This window comes from Nicotiana attenuata, unplaced genomic scaffold (assembly GCF_001879085.1).
Source record: "Nicotiana attenuata strain UT unplaced genomic scaffold, NIATTr2, whole genome shotgun sequence".
Classification (NCBI taxonomy): domain Eukaryota; kingdom Viridiplantae; phylum Streptophyta; class Magnoliopsida; order Solanales; family Solanaceae; genus Nicotiana; species Nicotiana attenuata.
Window position 1 is genome coordinate 157215 of NW_017671233.1, and position 17039 is coordinate 174253.

Genomic DNA, 17039 nt, shown 5'->3' on the forward strand with positions numbered 1-17039 from the left:
AGTTTTGAATTTAATATCTATTAAATCTAAAATGTTAGCACTAAGTTGCATACCACTGTTAATTTTAGTATTCAAAATTAGCACATGTTAAAAATATTACTCCATTAATTTGCTAAAATTTACTACAAATACTTTAGCATATTATTCCGTATACAATAATTTTTTTAAACTTCTTTTTACTTAATAAAACTTCTTGAGCTGCGAAAGAAACATAGCGCTTCTTAAACTTAATTAATGTAAGTAGTTAGAATTAATAAGTACTCCCTTCGGTCCAAAATAAGTGATTTTTTGATCTTTTTCTTGTGGTCCAAAATAAGTGATTTTTCCAGATTTCAAGAATAAATTAATTACTTTTTTTCTACATTGTCCTTGTAGTAAATAGTGTTGGAATATGTGTCAGGAGTGTTTATGTGAGATAGTAAAGGTTAATATGGTCAATTCTATTGCTAATTAATACTAAAAGCTGGATTTCTTAATCTGTGTGAAAACATCCAAAAAATCACTTATTTTGGACCGGAGGGAGTATTTTTTTTTTTTTTCACGTGAGTTACACGNTGGGGTGGGGTGGGGTGGGGGAGATGTTTGGTCTCAAAGCACCGAACTCTTTTCTAAGTCGGTAGAACTTGTACTGACACTTAAGTTAATTATCCTGTTTTGGGAATGACAAATTGACAAAATCTGGTACTAACTTTTGCATTAACTTCAGTTCATCATAAAATATATATAAAGATAATCTAGCATTTAAGTTTGGTCATATCCATTTGCATTCAGTTATAAACTCTAGCATGGCTAATGTAGCCAATGTATTCCATGCACCGGTGGTGTTTATTGTTAAAGTTTGCTAATTGTTACATTTATGGTCAAATATTACTCTATAACATATGTTTGTACTTTCCGCACACTCCTTAAGAAAAATATGTAATACGTTTTGTTTTTTAGAATTTGTTAGCTTTAATCGCAACAATAAGGATATAACTGAAAAGAAAGTAATATAAATAATTTCTTGTTTTTAAATCGTAAAATATTTTAGAACAAATTCCATATATTAAATCGGAGGTAAATGCTACTAATTTCACAGAACACTAATTTTAGTCTTTTACCTGTAAACTATTGACTTGGGAGCACAAGGACAAAAGAAATTTGTAGCATCTATAACTGACTTCAAACTCGTCTTAATCAGGAAAATATGATAACTCTAATCTTATCTCCAGTTATCTTCCTTCATAAACCACTAGATAATGTAGCATTGAAGTCTGTTTATATCTCTTAGTTTTCAGTTACAAACTTGGGTTTGTATTTGACCTTAGACTTATCACACTTTGTTTGTATGTGTATGGCAAGCAAGTCAGTTTATAACAGCTAATATTGGCATCATTTGTACTAATGTGAAAATTAATGCCAACTTCATATCTACTTATCCTCGTAAATCACAAGATAACTTAATATTAAAGTCTAACCACATCCATCTGTGCTAAGTCAAGATCTTATTTGCACAGCTCATGCTTTGGTCAGAAACTAGTCAGTTTTTTCAAAATAATTGATCTACCCTTTACTTTTAAGACGAAATATACCTATTTAAGATCTACGTAAAAAACATTTTAAGAAATTTTAATTGTTAAAAATATTTAAAGATGTTTGAAGTTCATCGTAGAAAAGAAAAGACTAGTTGGCTTTCTAAAAAACTAGTTGTGTGTAGTTCTTTTTGGACCAATGAATAATACTTTTTCTGGCCTTTTCTATATGCTCTGAAGGGAAAAACCAATTGTGTGTGCATACATTGTAGAACTAAACTAATACACACTTTATTGAACCTGTAGCGCCTGAGTACATAAAAATACCAAAATGAATATTTGAGAAGCTTTGCACTAATTAATAAAACTGTTGTTGTTGGTCTTAGATTATTTTGTCATGTCTCTGCAAAGTATACCCAAGTCAGTTATTGAAGGTCTTGTGCTAAAATATTGTAGCATTGACATACTGGCGTAGCTCAAAGCAATGTGCTCTCTTTCAATAAATTTATCACTAAAATGCAGGAGAAAAACACCATCTGATAGATTAATGGCTGTGATCGAGTTAATTTCATTAAGGAGATACATTTGCCGAAGATCCAAAACTAAATGCATAACCTTCTATACGAGGCAAACTGATCCCAATACAATGAGGGACCATATACTAATGAGGATACATATATACAACATTTGAAGACCATTATGTGCAACAACAATGACAAGAGAGAATGAACCTGCAAGTGCTTTCATAATGTAGCACTTTAACTCTGGAGAGAAAAAAGCCCAGATGAACTTTGCTGAATTAAATACTACAACTTCCTCAGAGCAGAAGAATGGATGTAGTAGAGAGCTAAACAACTCCAGATTTTTGAAGGCAGTGGTGTGTGTTGCAAGTCTTCAAAGCAATTATTATCTGCTCTTGTTTTTCTGACTAATCCTTAGTAACCCATCTTCGGCCACGAACTTGGATACCACCAAAGCTCTGATCGCTGCTACTTTCTCCACCACTTTCTGCACTGGTATATCCAGATTTCCGGGAGCGGTGCTTCTTTTTCCTTGAAGTTCCACTGTCACTAATGCTTCCGTGTAAAAGGGGATCATCTATCCCACGTATGACTCTCCGTGCTGGAGATGATGTTGCAATGCAACTGTCATCCTTTGTTCGCTTCTCTTTCTCATGCTTCTTTATGTTCTGAGAGATCTTATGCAATTTTTGAATTCCTTTCTCTACAGGCTCCACTGCTTGGGTTACCGTGAATTTCAAATCATTCACTATCTGGTAGAAAGTATTTGTTAATAAGGAGATCAACGATAAGAGGGAGATAGAAGAAATAAGAATGCCAATCGTTCCAGATAGATATTTTACTTTCCACAAGATAGTAGGTAAAGATCAACACCATATACAGCAGTCAACTATATTCCAATTAGTTAAAGTTGGATATAGGATCCTTTCTATCCAACCTACTTTATTAAAGGCTGTTTCATTCCAATACTAAATCAATTATCAACAACAACAACAACCAGTGGGATCCCACAAGTGGGGTCTGGGGACCCCTACCCTGGAGGGCATGGAGGCCGTTTTCGAAAGACCCTCGGCTCGAGAGGAAGAATAGGAACAAGTAAATAACAACAAGGCCAGATGATATCAACAATGTAAGGACCGGAGAAAAACAAATGGAAGAAAGCAATAGGAATAGCAGTAGCAAAAGTAATAGCCACAAGCGGTAACACGACGGGGTACTAGAAAACCGAAGCGGAAGATAGTACTAAAACAACCCTAATACTGGCATTCTAAGAATCGAAGACAATGTACTAGTCAGCTAGCCCTAATAAACCTGGAACTAATCAGAAAAATACACGACGACCTATTAGCCTTCTACCCTAATTTTCCACCTCCATACCCCCTTGTCAAGAGCCATGTCCTCGGTAAGCTGAAGTCGCGCCATATCCTGCCTGATCACATCTCCCCAGTACTTTTTAGGTCGCCCTCTACCTCTTCTCCTACCTGCTAGCGCCAGCTGTTCACACCTCCTTACTGGGGCATCTAAGCTTCTTCTTCTCACATGCCCAAACCATCTAAGCAGCTTCACGCATCTTATCTTCCATAGGCCACGCCTACTTTCTCTCGAATAACCTCATTTTTAATCTTTTCCAACCTAGTGTGCCCGCACATCCATCGCAACATTCTCATTTCGGCTACGTTCATCTTTTGGATATGAGAGTTCTTGACTGGCCAACATCCTGCCCCATACAGCATAGTCGGTCTAACAGCCGCCTTGTAGAACTGACCCTTAAGTTTTGGTGGCACATTCTTGTCACACAGAACGTCGGATGCTAGCCTCCATTTCATCCACCCCGCCCCTATACGGTGTGTGACATCTTCGTCAATCTCCCCGTCCCCTAGGATAACTAACCCGAGATACTTGAAACTTCCTCTCTTAGTACGACTTGTGAGTCAAGCCTCACGTCTATTTCTGCTCCCCCTGACACTACGTTGAACTTGCACTCTAGGTACTCCATCTTCGTCCTGCTCAACTTGAAACCCTAAGACTCTAAGGTCTCTCGCCAAACCTCCAACTTTTCGTTGACACCAGCTCGCGTCTCATCAATCAGCAGTATGTCGTCAGCGAATAACATACACCATGGCACCCCCCCCCTCTTGAATATGACGCGTCAGTGTATCCATCGCCAAAGTAAATAAGAATGGGCTGAGCGCAGATCTTTGGTGTAACCCCATCCCAACCAGAAAATGTTCCGAGTCTCCTCCAACTGTCCTCACCCGAGTCTAAGCTCCATTATACATGTACGCTACAAGAACACCTATAGCCTCTAAGCATCTCCAAAAGACCTCCGAGGGGCCTTGTCGTACGCTTTCTCTAGGTCAATAAACACTATGCAAATCTTCTTCCTATCCATGTACTATTCCACCGGCCTCCTAACAAGATGGATAGCTTCCGTAGTCGAACGTCCGGCATGAAACCGAACTGGTTCTCGGAAATAGACACTGTCTTTCTAACCCTCGCGTCTTCCACCCTTTCCTACACTTTCATAGTGTGACTAAGCAACTTGATACCGCTATAATTGTTGCAATTTTGGATATCTCCTTTGTTCTTGTACAACGGGATCATCGTACTCCACCTCTACTCCTCGGGCATCTTCTTCGTCCTAAAAATAATGTTAAATAACCCAGTTAGCCACTCTAATCCAGCCCTACCCGCATATCTCCAGAATTCAACTAGGATCTCATCTGGCCTGGTGCCCGGTCGCTCTGCCCCTGCTCATCTTACGCACCGACCCAGCGACCTCCTCGAAACTAAATCGCATACAATACTTAAAATCACAATGGCTCTCGGAGTGCTCCAAATTGCCCAACACAATGCTCCTATCCCCCTCTTCATTCAGGAGTTCATAGAAGTAAGTCTGTCATCTTCGCTCGATCTGTTCCTCCTCCGTTAAAACTTTGCCGTTCTCATCTTTGATGCACCTCACTTGGTCTAGATCACAAGCCTTCCTCTCCCTCGCCTAATTATCGTTTAAAGCAAATTTAAAGTTATCTAAAAGTAGAGATTCTTTGGATCTCACACTTATCTCAACATTGACATACAAGTCTGTAGCCAAAGTAAAGAACTCTTGATGAACATCGAACCTAATTTCTTGATTCCATGAGATTGTATGTCATTTAAGACTACTACTCTCCAAAATCATTAGATCTACCTCTTTCCCTCTTTCCTGTTCTCCTCTATAATATTATAGCACATACGAATTAGATGTGAATCTTATTTTGTCCAATCCTAAATAACCATGCATCCATCTTATTATTTGTATTCTTAAAAGATCATCTTATTGGTATGACCTTTAGAGGCCTAACATGCACGGACACCATTATTGGTCTCACAATCATTTTATATAACTTGCATTTCACTTAATTACGTATATTCTTATATGCATAACGTTCATGCAGCACTTCTCCATTTCAATTATCCTAAGTACTACATCTTTATCTATCAATCTCACTGGAAGACTCAGTTTAAATATCTTGCTTGGCTACATTAGGTAAAATAATCTCGTCTAATCTCACTTCATCTCCATTCTTAGGAGCTAGATTATTTAATTCATATACTTTTTAAAAAAAAGTAGAAGTTTAGGACAATGAGCAAAATGTGCTCCAGGGGAGAACCAAACCTGCATGCGAGCTTCAAGAAGTTTTGATGTACTGCAGTCTGCATATATTGTGTTACTTCTATTATCTTAAAACACCTTTCTAGTTCAAACCATTCTTCTACATAATTCGAACTTCTAGCCGAATTTTTCACGAGTTCTATCAATAACACTATCATTTTTAAATATACTGCACCATGGAACCTCAGGTATTCCTATTGATTATCTCATCCACAACTAGGGTAAAGAAGTGTAGATAGGGGTGATCATTCGAAGCTAGGTTTGGATTAAGAATTCTTCATTTTAATTTTAAGCTTCCGGATTTAAGAAATTACAATTCAAATCAAACAAGCTCAGTTTGTTTCGTCTTTTTAGAGTTTGATTTCGGATTAATTAGTTTGGTTATTTGGATTTTAGTTTAAGACTATAAGTTGGGCTGCTTCTTACCCGGAAAAAAAATCCAAATAAAGTACTAATGTAAAAATTGCCTTAACAATACCTATCTACATCAGTCACTACTTGGCTTCAGCTATAGAGTTTGAGGCTTTCAGCAAAAGAGCAAAAAGCGGCGATAGCGGTGAGAGAAAAAATAAGGAGAAGTTCACTTAGATGTTTTTTCCTTTTTCCATTAAGGTAAATGATAACTAAAAATTCTTGAAAAATCCAAATAAAAAGGAACAGAAATAATAATAATAATAATATATATTTCACAACATTTTTTCTAAGAATGCCCGAACACTATTCTTAGCTTCATAAATTAGACTAACAGTTGTCACCATCACCAACAAGCGAGTCAGTGAACTGGTTAATTAAAGAGAATGAGCAATCACTTAGTAATCACAGTGACTGGCCGCCCATTATTCGGATGCACTGAGAAAACCATATAAGCAATATCATGATTCTTTTATCACTTAGACCAGAAAATAAAACCTAAACTTGCCCAACCCTGGGGACTGTGTGACCAGCTATGGTCCATAGGTACATCCCTAAGACCGGTATCATTTCATCAGTATATCCTAGTGTCAAGAATAGATTCTACCGCTTCTCCACAAACCAAGAAGGATAATGAGATAACTCAGACACTAAGCAAAATACATCATCCAATCCCACCCCAAGAACAATGTGATGGAAGTGTTGGATAAACTAGGAAACTCAACAGTCTCCCTACATTTTAGAAAATTGTAGCATTGGCAAGATTCACATAGTTGAGCTGAATACAGCACTATAGATTCAGTATTCCCCTTTGTTCACTCCTTGTCCCCCTGTTCTTGTTTTGGACCATATATTCTTATCTTGACCACAGTGAATGACAGAGTTCATGGATGCTGAAAATAAATAGGTACTTAGTTCAATCACAGGTATGATTGCTAGGACCCCTCCTGCACTTGTCATTAATCGAAAAGGGAAGACTTGATTTTGGATGGTGAGGATATCTTAGAAAGTTGAGTTATCCTGAAAAAGGCAAATAAGCTCTTTACTACCAAATAACTTATCGGTAATATCAAGAACGACATCAGTTGATTCAACTAATATCGTGGTGTATTCCCTGGTATTAAAGAACAGAAAAGGTAAGGTGCAGAAAATGCAATAGGATCAATTCCTTGGAATGCCCATTCTTTTATCCTTAACTCTCTGTCATGACAATTAGGAGTATCAGCACCCACATAAGACTTCAGTTGCTGAGAAGATTATTGAGATCTCATCATTAGCAATACATAGTTGTGAGGTTTTGACTCTGTTGTACGGAGATTCACAAGATATAAGATAGCTCAAACCTTTAGCAAAGAGAAAAAGGCACTTACATATTCTCCACCTCCAATAAAGACATCCTTAACGCTTTCTCTAATTGTCATTCCGCTCTTAGCATCAATGTCAGGTTGAGGAAGACGTAATTTGGTCGGACGCTCACAGTCTCTAACTTCCTCGGGATCTACTGGCAAGTCAGCAGACACATAATCCCCAAGAACAGCAACAGCCCCAGTATAGCGTTCTCCCATCAGCTCGTACGGCTTTGCTGGGAAGACATAAAGATGAACTGCAGAAGCAACACCCATCTGTACTGGATGAATAAACAGAGCTGTTAAAAAACTGTCAAAGTCAAATTGTCGAAGGAATATGAACCATCACTAGATCACTGATAAAAACTTAAAAGCATAACATGCATCCATAATAAATCATACTATACTATACTAAAAGTGGGAACACCCAAGTCAAAAGTTAATTAACCAATTTATCCATCAAAAGCTGAGTGACGATTTTGCCCTTCAAAAAACCTAAAAATGAGGTGTCAATTGTAATATCCTCATTCCTCATTTTATTGAACAAATTAATAAATTATTCCATATTCATGCACCGCAGCCGAACAGTCCTAATTGGTGTCTCATATTGTAGTAACTCTGTTTAATGTTTATGCGTCTCTTCTGCTTCACTATTCATGTTTGACAACTCAAAAGGCTTATTTGTTCTTCTTTGTTGATATGTTTTAGAGCAGCTCCTCCTGCAGACGTGGAGTCCAAAAAGCTACTCCCCTAAAGATTTGTTTGATGAATAGCGTTGCTCATGCACCCTAGATTTAATTTCTAATTTTTGCACCTTTCGGTGGTGTGCCGTGTGCTCTTTTCTTTTGTTTCATTATCAGACATACTTGATTGTTAGGCTTCTGGGGAGTTACAAGAATTCGTTTTAGTTGAAAGGCGTTTCAAACTTCCCAACCCGCTAGAGTACTTTTTCCCCTATTGCGGAAGCACAGGTAATCAAACTTTATATTTATCTTATGCTCTCATGAACTCTCATGTTCGTTGATGCATGAACCAAATTATTTTTCTTTTTTCTCTACCTTCATTACAACTCCAATATTTTACTATGTACAACCAAATGATTATGGAACCCTGTTATATGAGTGAAGTTACTTCACGTTCCATTCCATCTAATAATATTTTGTTTCTTGGACTTCCTATTTAAGGAGATAATCTTTTTGCCTGGCTTTAATTTGGTTTTATTAATTTTATTTGTTCTAATTAATATGGCCTTTTTAAACTTGGTTTCAACATTTTGGGGTTAATCATGTGAAATACATTATTTTCTTAAGGATTTTACTTCATATTTTTATTTAGTTTTATATAGGTTCTCTCAAAAGAGTACTCATTATTGATGGTTTATCTGAACTTCATAATTTTTTTCTTTAAAGTTACAGTGTATTGTTAAATAGATTCAAGTCATAAAGACCTAAAGTAAAATATCGATATACAAGAATATATTGTAATGTTGATGGACTTTTATGCTCTTTAAAGTTACATTATTAATATACAAACATATAAATTAAAATAATAATACATATTAACAGTATGTTACTTGGGCTTCATTAGAATTTCTATGTTCATTTGCACATCGTGATTCAAGAAAAGTGCTGGACTTTGTGAATTGAATAAATACAAGACCTTGCTATTTTTGATAGAATGCATGAATGTTGCTATACTCCCTATTTGATTTTTTGGTTGTCTATTACATATATGATGTTTTGTATTAGGAGTAATTAATTTTAGTGATTTATTACTTAATTATTTAGCTACTCTAGACTAAAAACCTAAACTCATTTCACATTGTACATGTTTATTGAGTTTATGGTGTTTCTATATGTACAATGTAATTGACATATGATTACAGAAAATAGAGCAATTTAATGATTCTTGAAATTCCCCCAGCGTGAAATAATTGAAGATAGATCTTAGGATAGGATTGATGGTGTTGAAGCACATGAATATGATTCTACTTGAAAAGAGTAAGAGAAATAATCCATATTAATTTTGTAAATGAAAATGGCAGTGAAGTGCAAGAGGAAGAAGGTTTTCATAGCTGCTACTAATCTTATTGCCTATTATCATGTTGAGTTGTTCTCTCATATTGTTGTTAGGAAATTAAACCTGTTGATAGAGAAAACGCGATGTACAAATTAATCTTTGCCATCTCAACAGTTAAACAACCAAGATAATAGATGGTGTTCTCTGTTTTAACATGTCTTAATCATCAAACTGTCGAATAGTCAGATGGCGATTATTTTGGGTTAAAAAAAAGACATTTTCTATGTAATGCGACTATGCATTTTCTTTGACTCTTTTTCTTCAGTTACTATATTGTGAACGGATTTCTTAGTATTTGCATTTAACTATCATAGTTATATTCCATGTGGACCTGAGTCTGCTCTCAGATAACTAAGGGGCTACTAGGTGACTTTGGCTGACATGTCAATGTGTATTTAGAAATATTTTTATTTGTTTTTTCACCCTTTAATTAATATTTACCACCCAAAAAAGTTGAATAACTCAGTAGGGTAGGTTTAATTTCTTTATTGAGTTAGCCTATATTGATCAATTTCAGGAACATGTAGTTTTTGTTTGATTTTATTTGTATGATTCAAACGCATTTTTTTAAATATATATATGTGAATTTTTTTAAAAATATTCTCACCAATATACAAGCGCAACGCGCGTGTCCAGAAACTAGTAAAATTCTAAAAATCATAAAAGCAAATATTCAGTACACTATGAGAAAAATATATGCATGGCCAATTTCAGAACAATTACCTCGATGCATATGATGAAATCTTGAATACTGGATTTAAATTGCAAAGCTTCAGCTATTGGACTTCGAAACAAACCAAGGCTACAGAGAAGAGCTATGGCCACGCCTTGCCACCAAGTTAAGAAGACAATTGACTTGAACGTTAGAAACTTGTATAGCGGCTTGATGTGAGCTAATTCATTCTTTGTAATGGCGTAAAATTGTACTAAGCAATACAGCGCCCATGATTGACTGAAATTTAAAACCACTGCCACATATGGATACCTAAAAAAGCAGAATTGAAGCAAGAGATAGTATTAATTACACGTAGATCAGCCCAATAAGTCATAGCACAGTACTGAAAATTCTTCCAGATTACAATAGCTTGTAGGACTATCTACCACATGAATGCTATGAAAATTTTATGGCATGAAACTTGGTGTTAATAAAGGGCGATATTTGCCTACTTTAGAGAAATGTACTTGGAACTTGCAACTATCGAGGCATGTCCAGTCATTATCCATAAGATAATAAGAGGTCTTTTATTTTTTGAAAAGTTACTGATTGTATTAATAAAGTTGCGTAACAAGAGTGCTAGATCTGTACAAGAATAATAAGAGGTCTTGCTTACCCACAATTCCACTTGAAGTCTCCTTCACAATACACATCAAAAGCTTCAAGAATCACTGCTGAAATAGCGGTTAGTGCTTTTATGATCATCTACAAAGAGAATTGTCTATCACGTTAATCACAAGGAAAAGATGATCATAGCTTTTAGGTCCAAAGGTATATAAGATCTAAGTCAGGTAGCATGCTCACATATTGGACAATTCCAAATTTGATAACTTGGTAGACCCACTGACCAAGTTTCCATGGCTTTAAAAAGTAGTTCATAGGAAAAAGATGCTTGACAACCCCCTTCTCGGAGCCATGCTCTAGTAGTGGCATCTTTGAAGCTGCACGTCCTTCCCTCTCCATAAATAGTATAGCCCTCTCCTCCCCACCTAAGTCACAAAAAAAAATTTTAAAAAAGAAAAGAAGGAAAAAAGCAACTTTGTAGTAATGTTCTAAAAACATACTTGTAGAATCAAACTTTCAACACAGGTTTAATCATGGTAGTCATCAGTCGGCATTTTTAAAAATACAAGAGAACCTAAAAAGTTCATCAGCCAAGAAGGCATGCCAACCCTTTATATCAAAGGGCCATGTGTTACATGTAAGAGAGTAAAAATCAAATGATTCATTGACCTCAGTGACTCTTTGAGCTCTTATCAAAGAAGAATAGAAGAAAAAAGTACACTACCAAATGTCCTCAACTTGCTAGTAAAAGGAAATCACATATTTTTTTTACACTGTAATGTATGAGTTACTGCCCTGAATTTACACATTAAGGGACCATTTGGTTGGCTGCTATAGTAAAGATAATTTCTGCATAAAATTCTACATAAGTAATGCACTGTTTGGTTGGTCGCATAAGAAAAGATAATCTCAGCATAATTAATGCGACATTTTGTTGGCCGCATAAGTAAAAAGGATCTCCGCATAACTAAATGCAGTGTTTGGTTAGCGGTATAAAATGAAATACACGCATAACTAAATGCAGTGTTTGGTTAGCGGTATAAAATGAAATACACGCATAACTTCTTTTTTCTTTTCCTTTTTTTAAATAATGTGGTGTTCGGTCCAACTTCTGCTACCTCAACTATTCCGCTATGTACCTACTATCTCCCACCAGCACAGATACTAGGTAACTCTGCTCACCAAGACTTAGGCAGGTGGAAAGAAATCATCTACTGTTTTTTGTCTTTGCTGGAAATTTGAACCCTTGACTCCAAGGTTTGTACCCACATCATTGACCATAAGGACACAACCTTGGGTGCTACAAACATACTTATAAGGGAATCTTCGTATAATTTTGGGAACAAAATGTGGAACAAGATATAACTATTAGCAATATGTGGATAAGGGTATCTACAGATAATAAAAATGTCCTTAAAGTGGGTAATCCCTGCATACACATTCCATGTATTATTTTTCACTACACACTGATCCTTATTATTACCCACTACATAGCAATTCCTATATTGTTATTCACAACATAAAGAGCCATGCATTATTGTCTAGACATAACAACTACACGAACCAAACGACCGCTAAATAAAAGTTAGCAAGATCAAGTTTAAGACAAAAAACTTAACCATACCTAAGCATGCAATAAGATACCTCCCAAAGCAGTACATAGCAAAGGATTCATAGCAATCCCGCAGTATCCCAATGTGAACACTAACTGCTGGATGTACCAATGACACAAACTGTGAAATATAAACGTAGAATCAGAAAATTGACAAAGTATAATCTAACAGAGTTCAATGACAACCAATTTGAGATAGACCGGATACTTGGAGCTGATATTCAATAGAATATATGCCTTTAGGCAATTACATCAATAACTCATTCAATGTAACAAACTCAACTTTTTGAGAGAATTATCTTGTATAAATTTCATAACTTACAATCTATAGTAGCATGCAATGTCAAATATATGTCTCATATATTCAATTCAATTGACTGCAGTCAAAAGCAAAACATATTTGCTAATGAATGTTGTCATTTTATATATAAAGAGATGGAAGGGACCATGTAAAAGAACATATCACCCCCGCTAAAACTCAAACATTTTTTTGAAAACTCGCTTTAGATCAAATTTATAAGTGCTCGCTACCTGTAGGTTATCAACTTTTATTTATGACCAGCATGGATATCTTTACACCGTATATATTCCTGTTCTCCTCTATCCCTAGTAAAGTTTTGACTACTCCAATATCTAGGAAAATAATAAATTTGGGAAATAAAATTTATCTTTCTTTGCCCTTACTTTTCTTTGTTTGGTGCTTTAATGTGATTCTCTTCAGTCAAACTAGTTTAAAAATAAAAAGACATATCCCACTTTTTTGGCTTTAGAAGTATATGCATTATAAATGTGTAAGAGAACAACAGAAAGACGCAGTTGAACATGTAGGTCGTACATAAAAAAAAGAGAAAATGTGCTCCGAAATCCTTGGTAGATCAAACTTAAAACCTAACCGATGTCACCATAAAAGGAATAAATTGAAATATGAAGCCTTCTTCCCCTCAATGAAGAACAAAAAAAGACTAGAATTGAGCAGCTATAACAAAAGATACATTCCACTAGTAAAGAACAAGGGATAGCACAACTTAAGCTGACATGTGAATGTCACTCTGTTTCTGCACTTCATTAGCAACCCTTTTAGCATTTTTTTCCATTCAGCAATGAAGATCCACCATATTTTCTCTATTTCTTGGATCGTTTACTCTCCAAGGACTTTACAAAACTAGTTAAGTCGAAAATGTGGAGAAGCAGAAGAACTCACAGAACCTTCACCACCAAAAAAAGGGGGAAACCCCCCTCCTACTCTGCTAATATGACTACTTCTATTAGTGATCATGTCCAACTTATGCCAAAAAAAAAAAGGAACTTTATCTACACCCAAATTGATACAAAACACTATAAATAACAAAGAACATATATTTTTAACTTACTGATTCAACTGCATAACAAGGCACCATCAAAATCACACCAATCAAAAACTTTTGTTCCTGCCAAGAAAAAATCAAAATTAACTATTTTTTTAAATAAACAGAAATGAAAAAAACAAACAGAGTTGAGAGAAATAATTGTACCTCGGGGTTTTTGTAAGCAGAGAGATGTTCAAATAGGAGGTACATAGAAAGTGTGAGAGAAACAACAACGAAAACTCCAGCAACTAGTGTTGCCCATACAGGAGGTGAGTAACTACTGAAAAGGCCATGAATGACCCGATTCAAATGCTCCGATGATGATGGTATTGATATTATCCCTTGCATCAGCTACGATTTTTAGGGTTCCGATGATCGGAGCTCATAGATTTTTTTTCTCCGGTTGAACTTTGGTAAATGTTAAAATAAATAATCCAAAAAAAATTGTAAGATGGAGAGTTGAATTTTGAATGAATGATTGGTAGGATTCGTTGAAGCTCCTTCCTGATTATTTTTTTTATTTTTTTCTTTTTTCTCAAAGTCGAGTTTTGTCGAAGTTTTTGTACTATTTATGATATGGTCCCTTGAAATTTTTGGGTTTGTTTTCTGTCGTTATTACCAGTTACCAGAAGCGGTCTTTTATTTGGAATTTCCTAGATTAGAAGGGCCCAAACAGGAATTGAAAATGATAGAGGAACGGAGTTCAAGAAAAATGAAAATCTGGGGTGTGTTTGGTATAACGGAAAATTTTTTCCAAAAAAATATTTTTTTTGGAAAACAAGTAATAATCTTACTCATTTTTCAGTGTTTGATACGTAAATTAAGGAAAATAACTTCTTGAGAGTATTCATAAACTTTCGAACCAACAACCTTCCGAACCCACTCATAAACTTCCGAACCGCTAAACTTTCGAACCCGTAAACTTCCAAACACATAAACCTCTGAACTCATAACTATGAAACTTGTAAAATTTTGAACATGCAAACCGAAAGATGAAAACACTAAAACTAAAAATATATAAAAATATACATATAAAAACATTTGGGAGGGGGAGGTTGTGATGCAGAAAAACGAAAAAATAAAAAATTGAAATTATAAAAAAAAAAAAAGGCAAAAAGAACTTTTTTTTGCGGTGGGGAGGGGGATGGGGGTGAGAAAAACAAAAATACAAAAATTTGAAAATTACAAACAAAAAAAAAACTTTTTTGTGCGGTGTTGTGGGAGGGGGGCAGTGGGGTTGGTGGGTGGGTGGTGCAGAAAAACGAAAAAATAGAAATTTTAAAATACAAAAAAAAAAGTAAAAAAAAAAGATAGGGGAGAGGTAGCAGGGTGAGTGGTGATGGGAAAAAAAAAATTGAGATGGGGTGGGAGAGGTGGGGTAGGGAGAAAAGGCGGCGGGGGTTGGGTTTAGATGTGAGGGTAAGTGGAGTTTATGAAAAATGTTTTCCTAACTTTTTCTAGGGAAGTCATTTTCCTCCAATTTGAGAAATGTGATATCTAGGAAAATATTTTTCAAACTATTTTGTGCAATCAAACAGTGAAAAATGGGAAAATATTTTCCTTCGTACCAAACATACCCTTAATCGAAAATTGAATCGAATCTATTTAAAAAATTTATATGAATTTGATTTGGTTTGATTTGACATTAAATAAGGAAAAATTATATCAAATCAACATATAAATATGCTTATCTTTTATAGGAGAATTAAAATTTCATAAAACTTTTTTTTTTGGACCTGATATAATCATCATTTTGTTTGAAATGTAATATGTAGTATTTGTTATAAATAGAATTGTATTTATGGTGAATGTCTATATTTAGAGAGATTCTAGGGTTCATTGCTTGGTGGCTAAGTCACTCTCTCCCTATAAATAGAGGGTTCTATTCCATTGTAATTCATCTCAAAATCAATAAGAATTCTCTATCCCTACTATTCTCTGCAATACTCTTCTTCTTCTTTTATTGTTTCATAACACGTTATCAGCACGAGACTCTAACCAATTGAGTAGAAGCTTTGGGATTGAGCATAATGATTGTCAATTATTCCATGAACTTCCTTCATGATTAAATTGGATTTAAGGTAAGTATTTTACCGTATTTTTCTCTTTTATTCTATACTTTTGATTTTAAATACAAGCAAAGACAACAAAGTTTAATTATAACTCTAGTGGAGTTTGTAAGAAATTATAACCACCTGAAGTGGTAAAATTTTTATGCCTCGCCATGATCAAATTCATGTATGATTGTGGGCAAAGAATTGAAAACCCGTCCCATTGAATTTGCTCCATTCTCATTCCCTTAAGGGAATGTGATAGCAGTATGTGATAAGTCTGAAAGAAGATAAAATTATTACTATGAATGTATCAATGGGTATGGACAATAGACGAAATTATAATCGTCATCATTTGTGGTAATGAGAACAATAAGGATTCTCAAAATAATCTTTCACTTTGTGAAAAATATTTGTCATCGATTTGACATGAGATTTTATAAAGCACATATAGATGATTATGGTCCATTCATGATGTGAATTTGACAACATCTGGTTTACAAATACATATTCATTCTTTGAAGAATATGAACGTGTTAGTGGTAGTGAATATACCACACTCACCTCTAGAAGGAGGTTTGAGATGATATAAGAAAATAATGTCATTATTATGGCATGAATGGTCATTGGTCACGTACCTATTGTACGCCAAAATATTTTGGTAATGTGATTATTAAATAATAACATTAATGCAAGAAATATATCTTGTATATAATTTTGACCATAACCATAATGGTATAACTTTCTCTTTAAAAGAGATATTCACCATATTGATGTTGATGAATATGTGGTAGTACCAAATTAATTGAGAGCTCTGGAAGAGCCAATTATTACTATTTTGGAGAAATAAAATTGTCGTAGTAAGTCTCAAAGAAACTTATTTAGTTTCTAAAGTATTCGCGAAAGCGGTTGGTTATATTGAGACTATAAATAAAGGAAAGATTTAATATCTTCTATTACTATAACTTGTAGCGGGGTAATATGTATGTGAAAAACTACCCGCTTTATTCTCCAGTTTGTACTACACAAACAAAAGAATACCACAATAAAGTAGAAGTTTATTGATATAAAAATCCGTATCATAATAAACTTGGAGTTTATTCATAATTGCACACGTCATGGTGTAAAGCTGAAGTTTATCAATATTGGTAATTTATTCAGTTGGCATAATTGGTTTAGCCATATCTATTTAAGTATGATGTGCAAAAAAATAAAAGAGAATTCACAT

The 17039-nt window shown here is 34.9% G+C and overlaps 1 protein-coding gene across 2 annotated transcripts; it reads right to left on the reverse strand.

The window, feature by feature from the left end:
* Nucleotides 1-2028: 2028 nt before the first annotated feature.
* LOC109206886 (protein LAZ1-like) lies at nt 2029-14341 on the reverse strand. 2 transcript variants are annotated; one of them, XM_019369749.1, is made up of 8 exons: nt 13926-14335; nt 13785-13841; nt 12427-12535; nt 11043-11227; nt 10855-10943; nt 10247-10508; nt 7469-7720; nt 2029-2784 (listed from the first exon to the last, which is right to left on the reverse strand). In XM_019369749.1, exons 1-8 carry the CDS (start codon nt 14106-14108, stop codon nt 2440-2442), a joined length of 1482 nt encoding a protein of 493 aa, XP_019225294.1. In that variant the 5' UTR covers nt 14109-14335; the 3' UTR covers nt 2029-2439. The 2 variants fall into 2 exon arrangements, with proteins under 2 accessions (XP_019225294.1, XP_019225295.1); XM_019369750.1 differs by lacking the exon at nt 2029-2784 and having other exon boundaries at nt 7568-7725; nt 13926-14341.
* Nucleotides 14342-17039: the final 2698 nt, after the last annotated feature.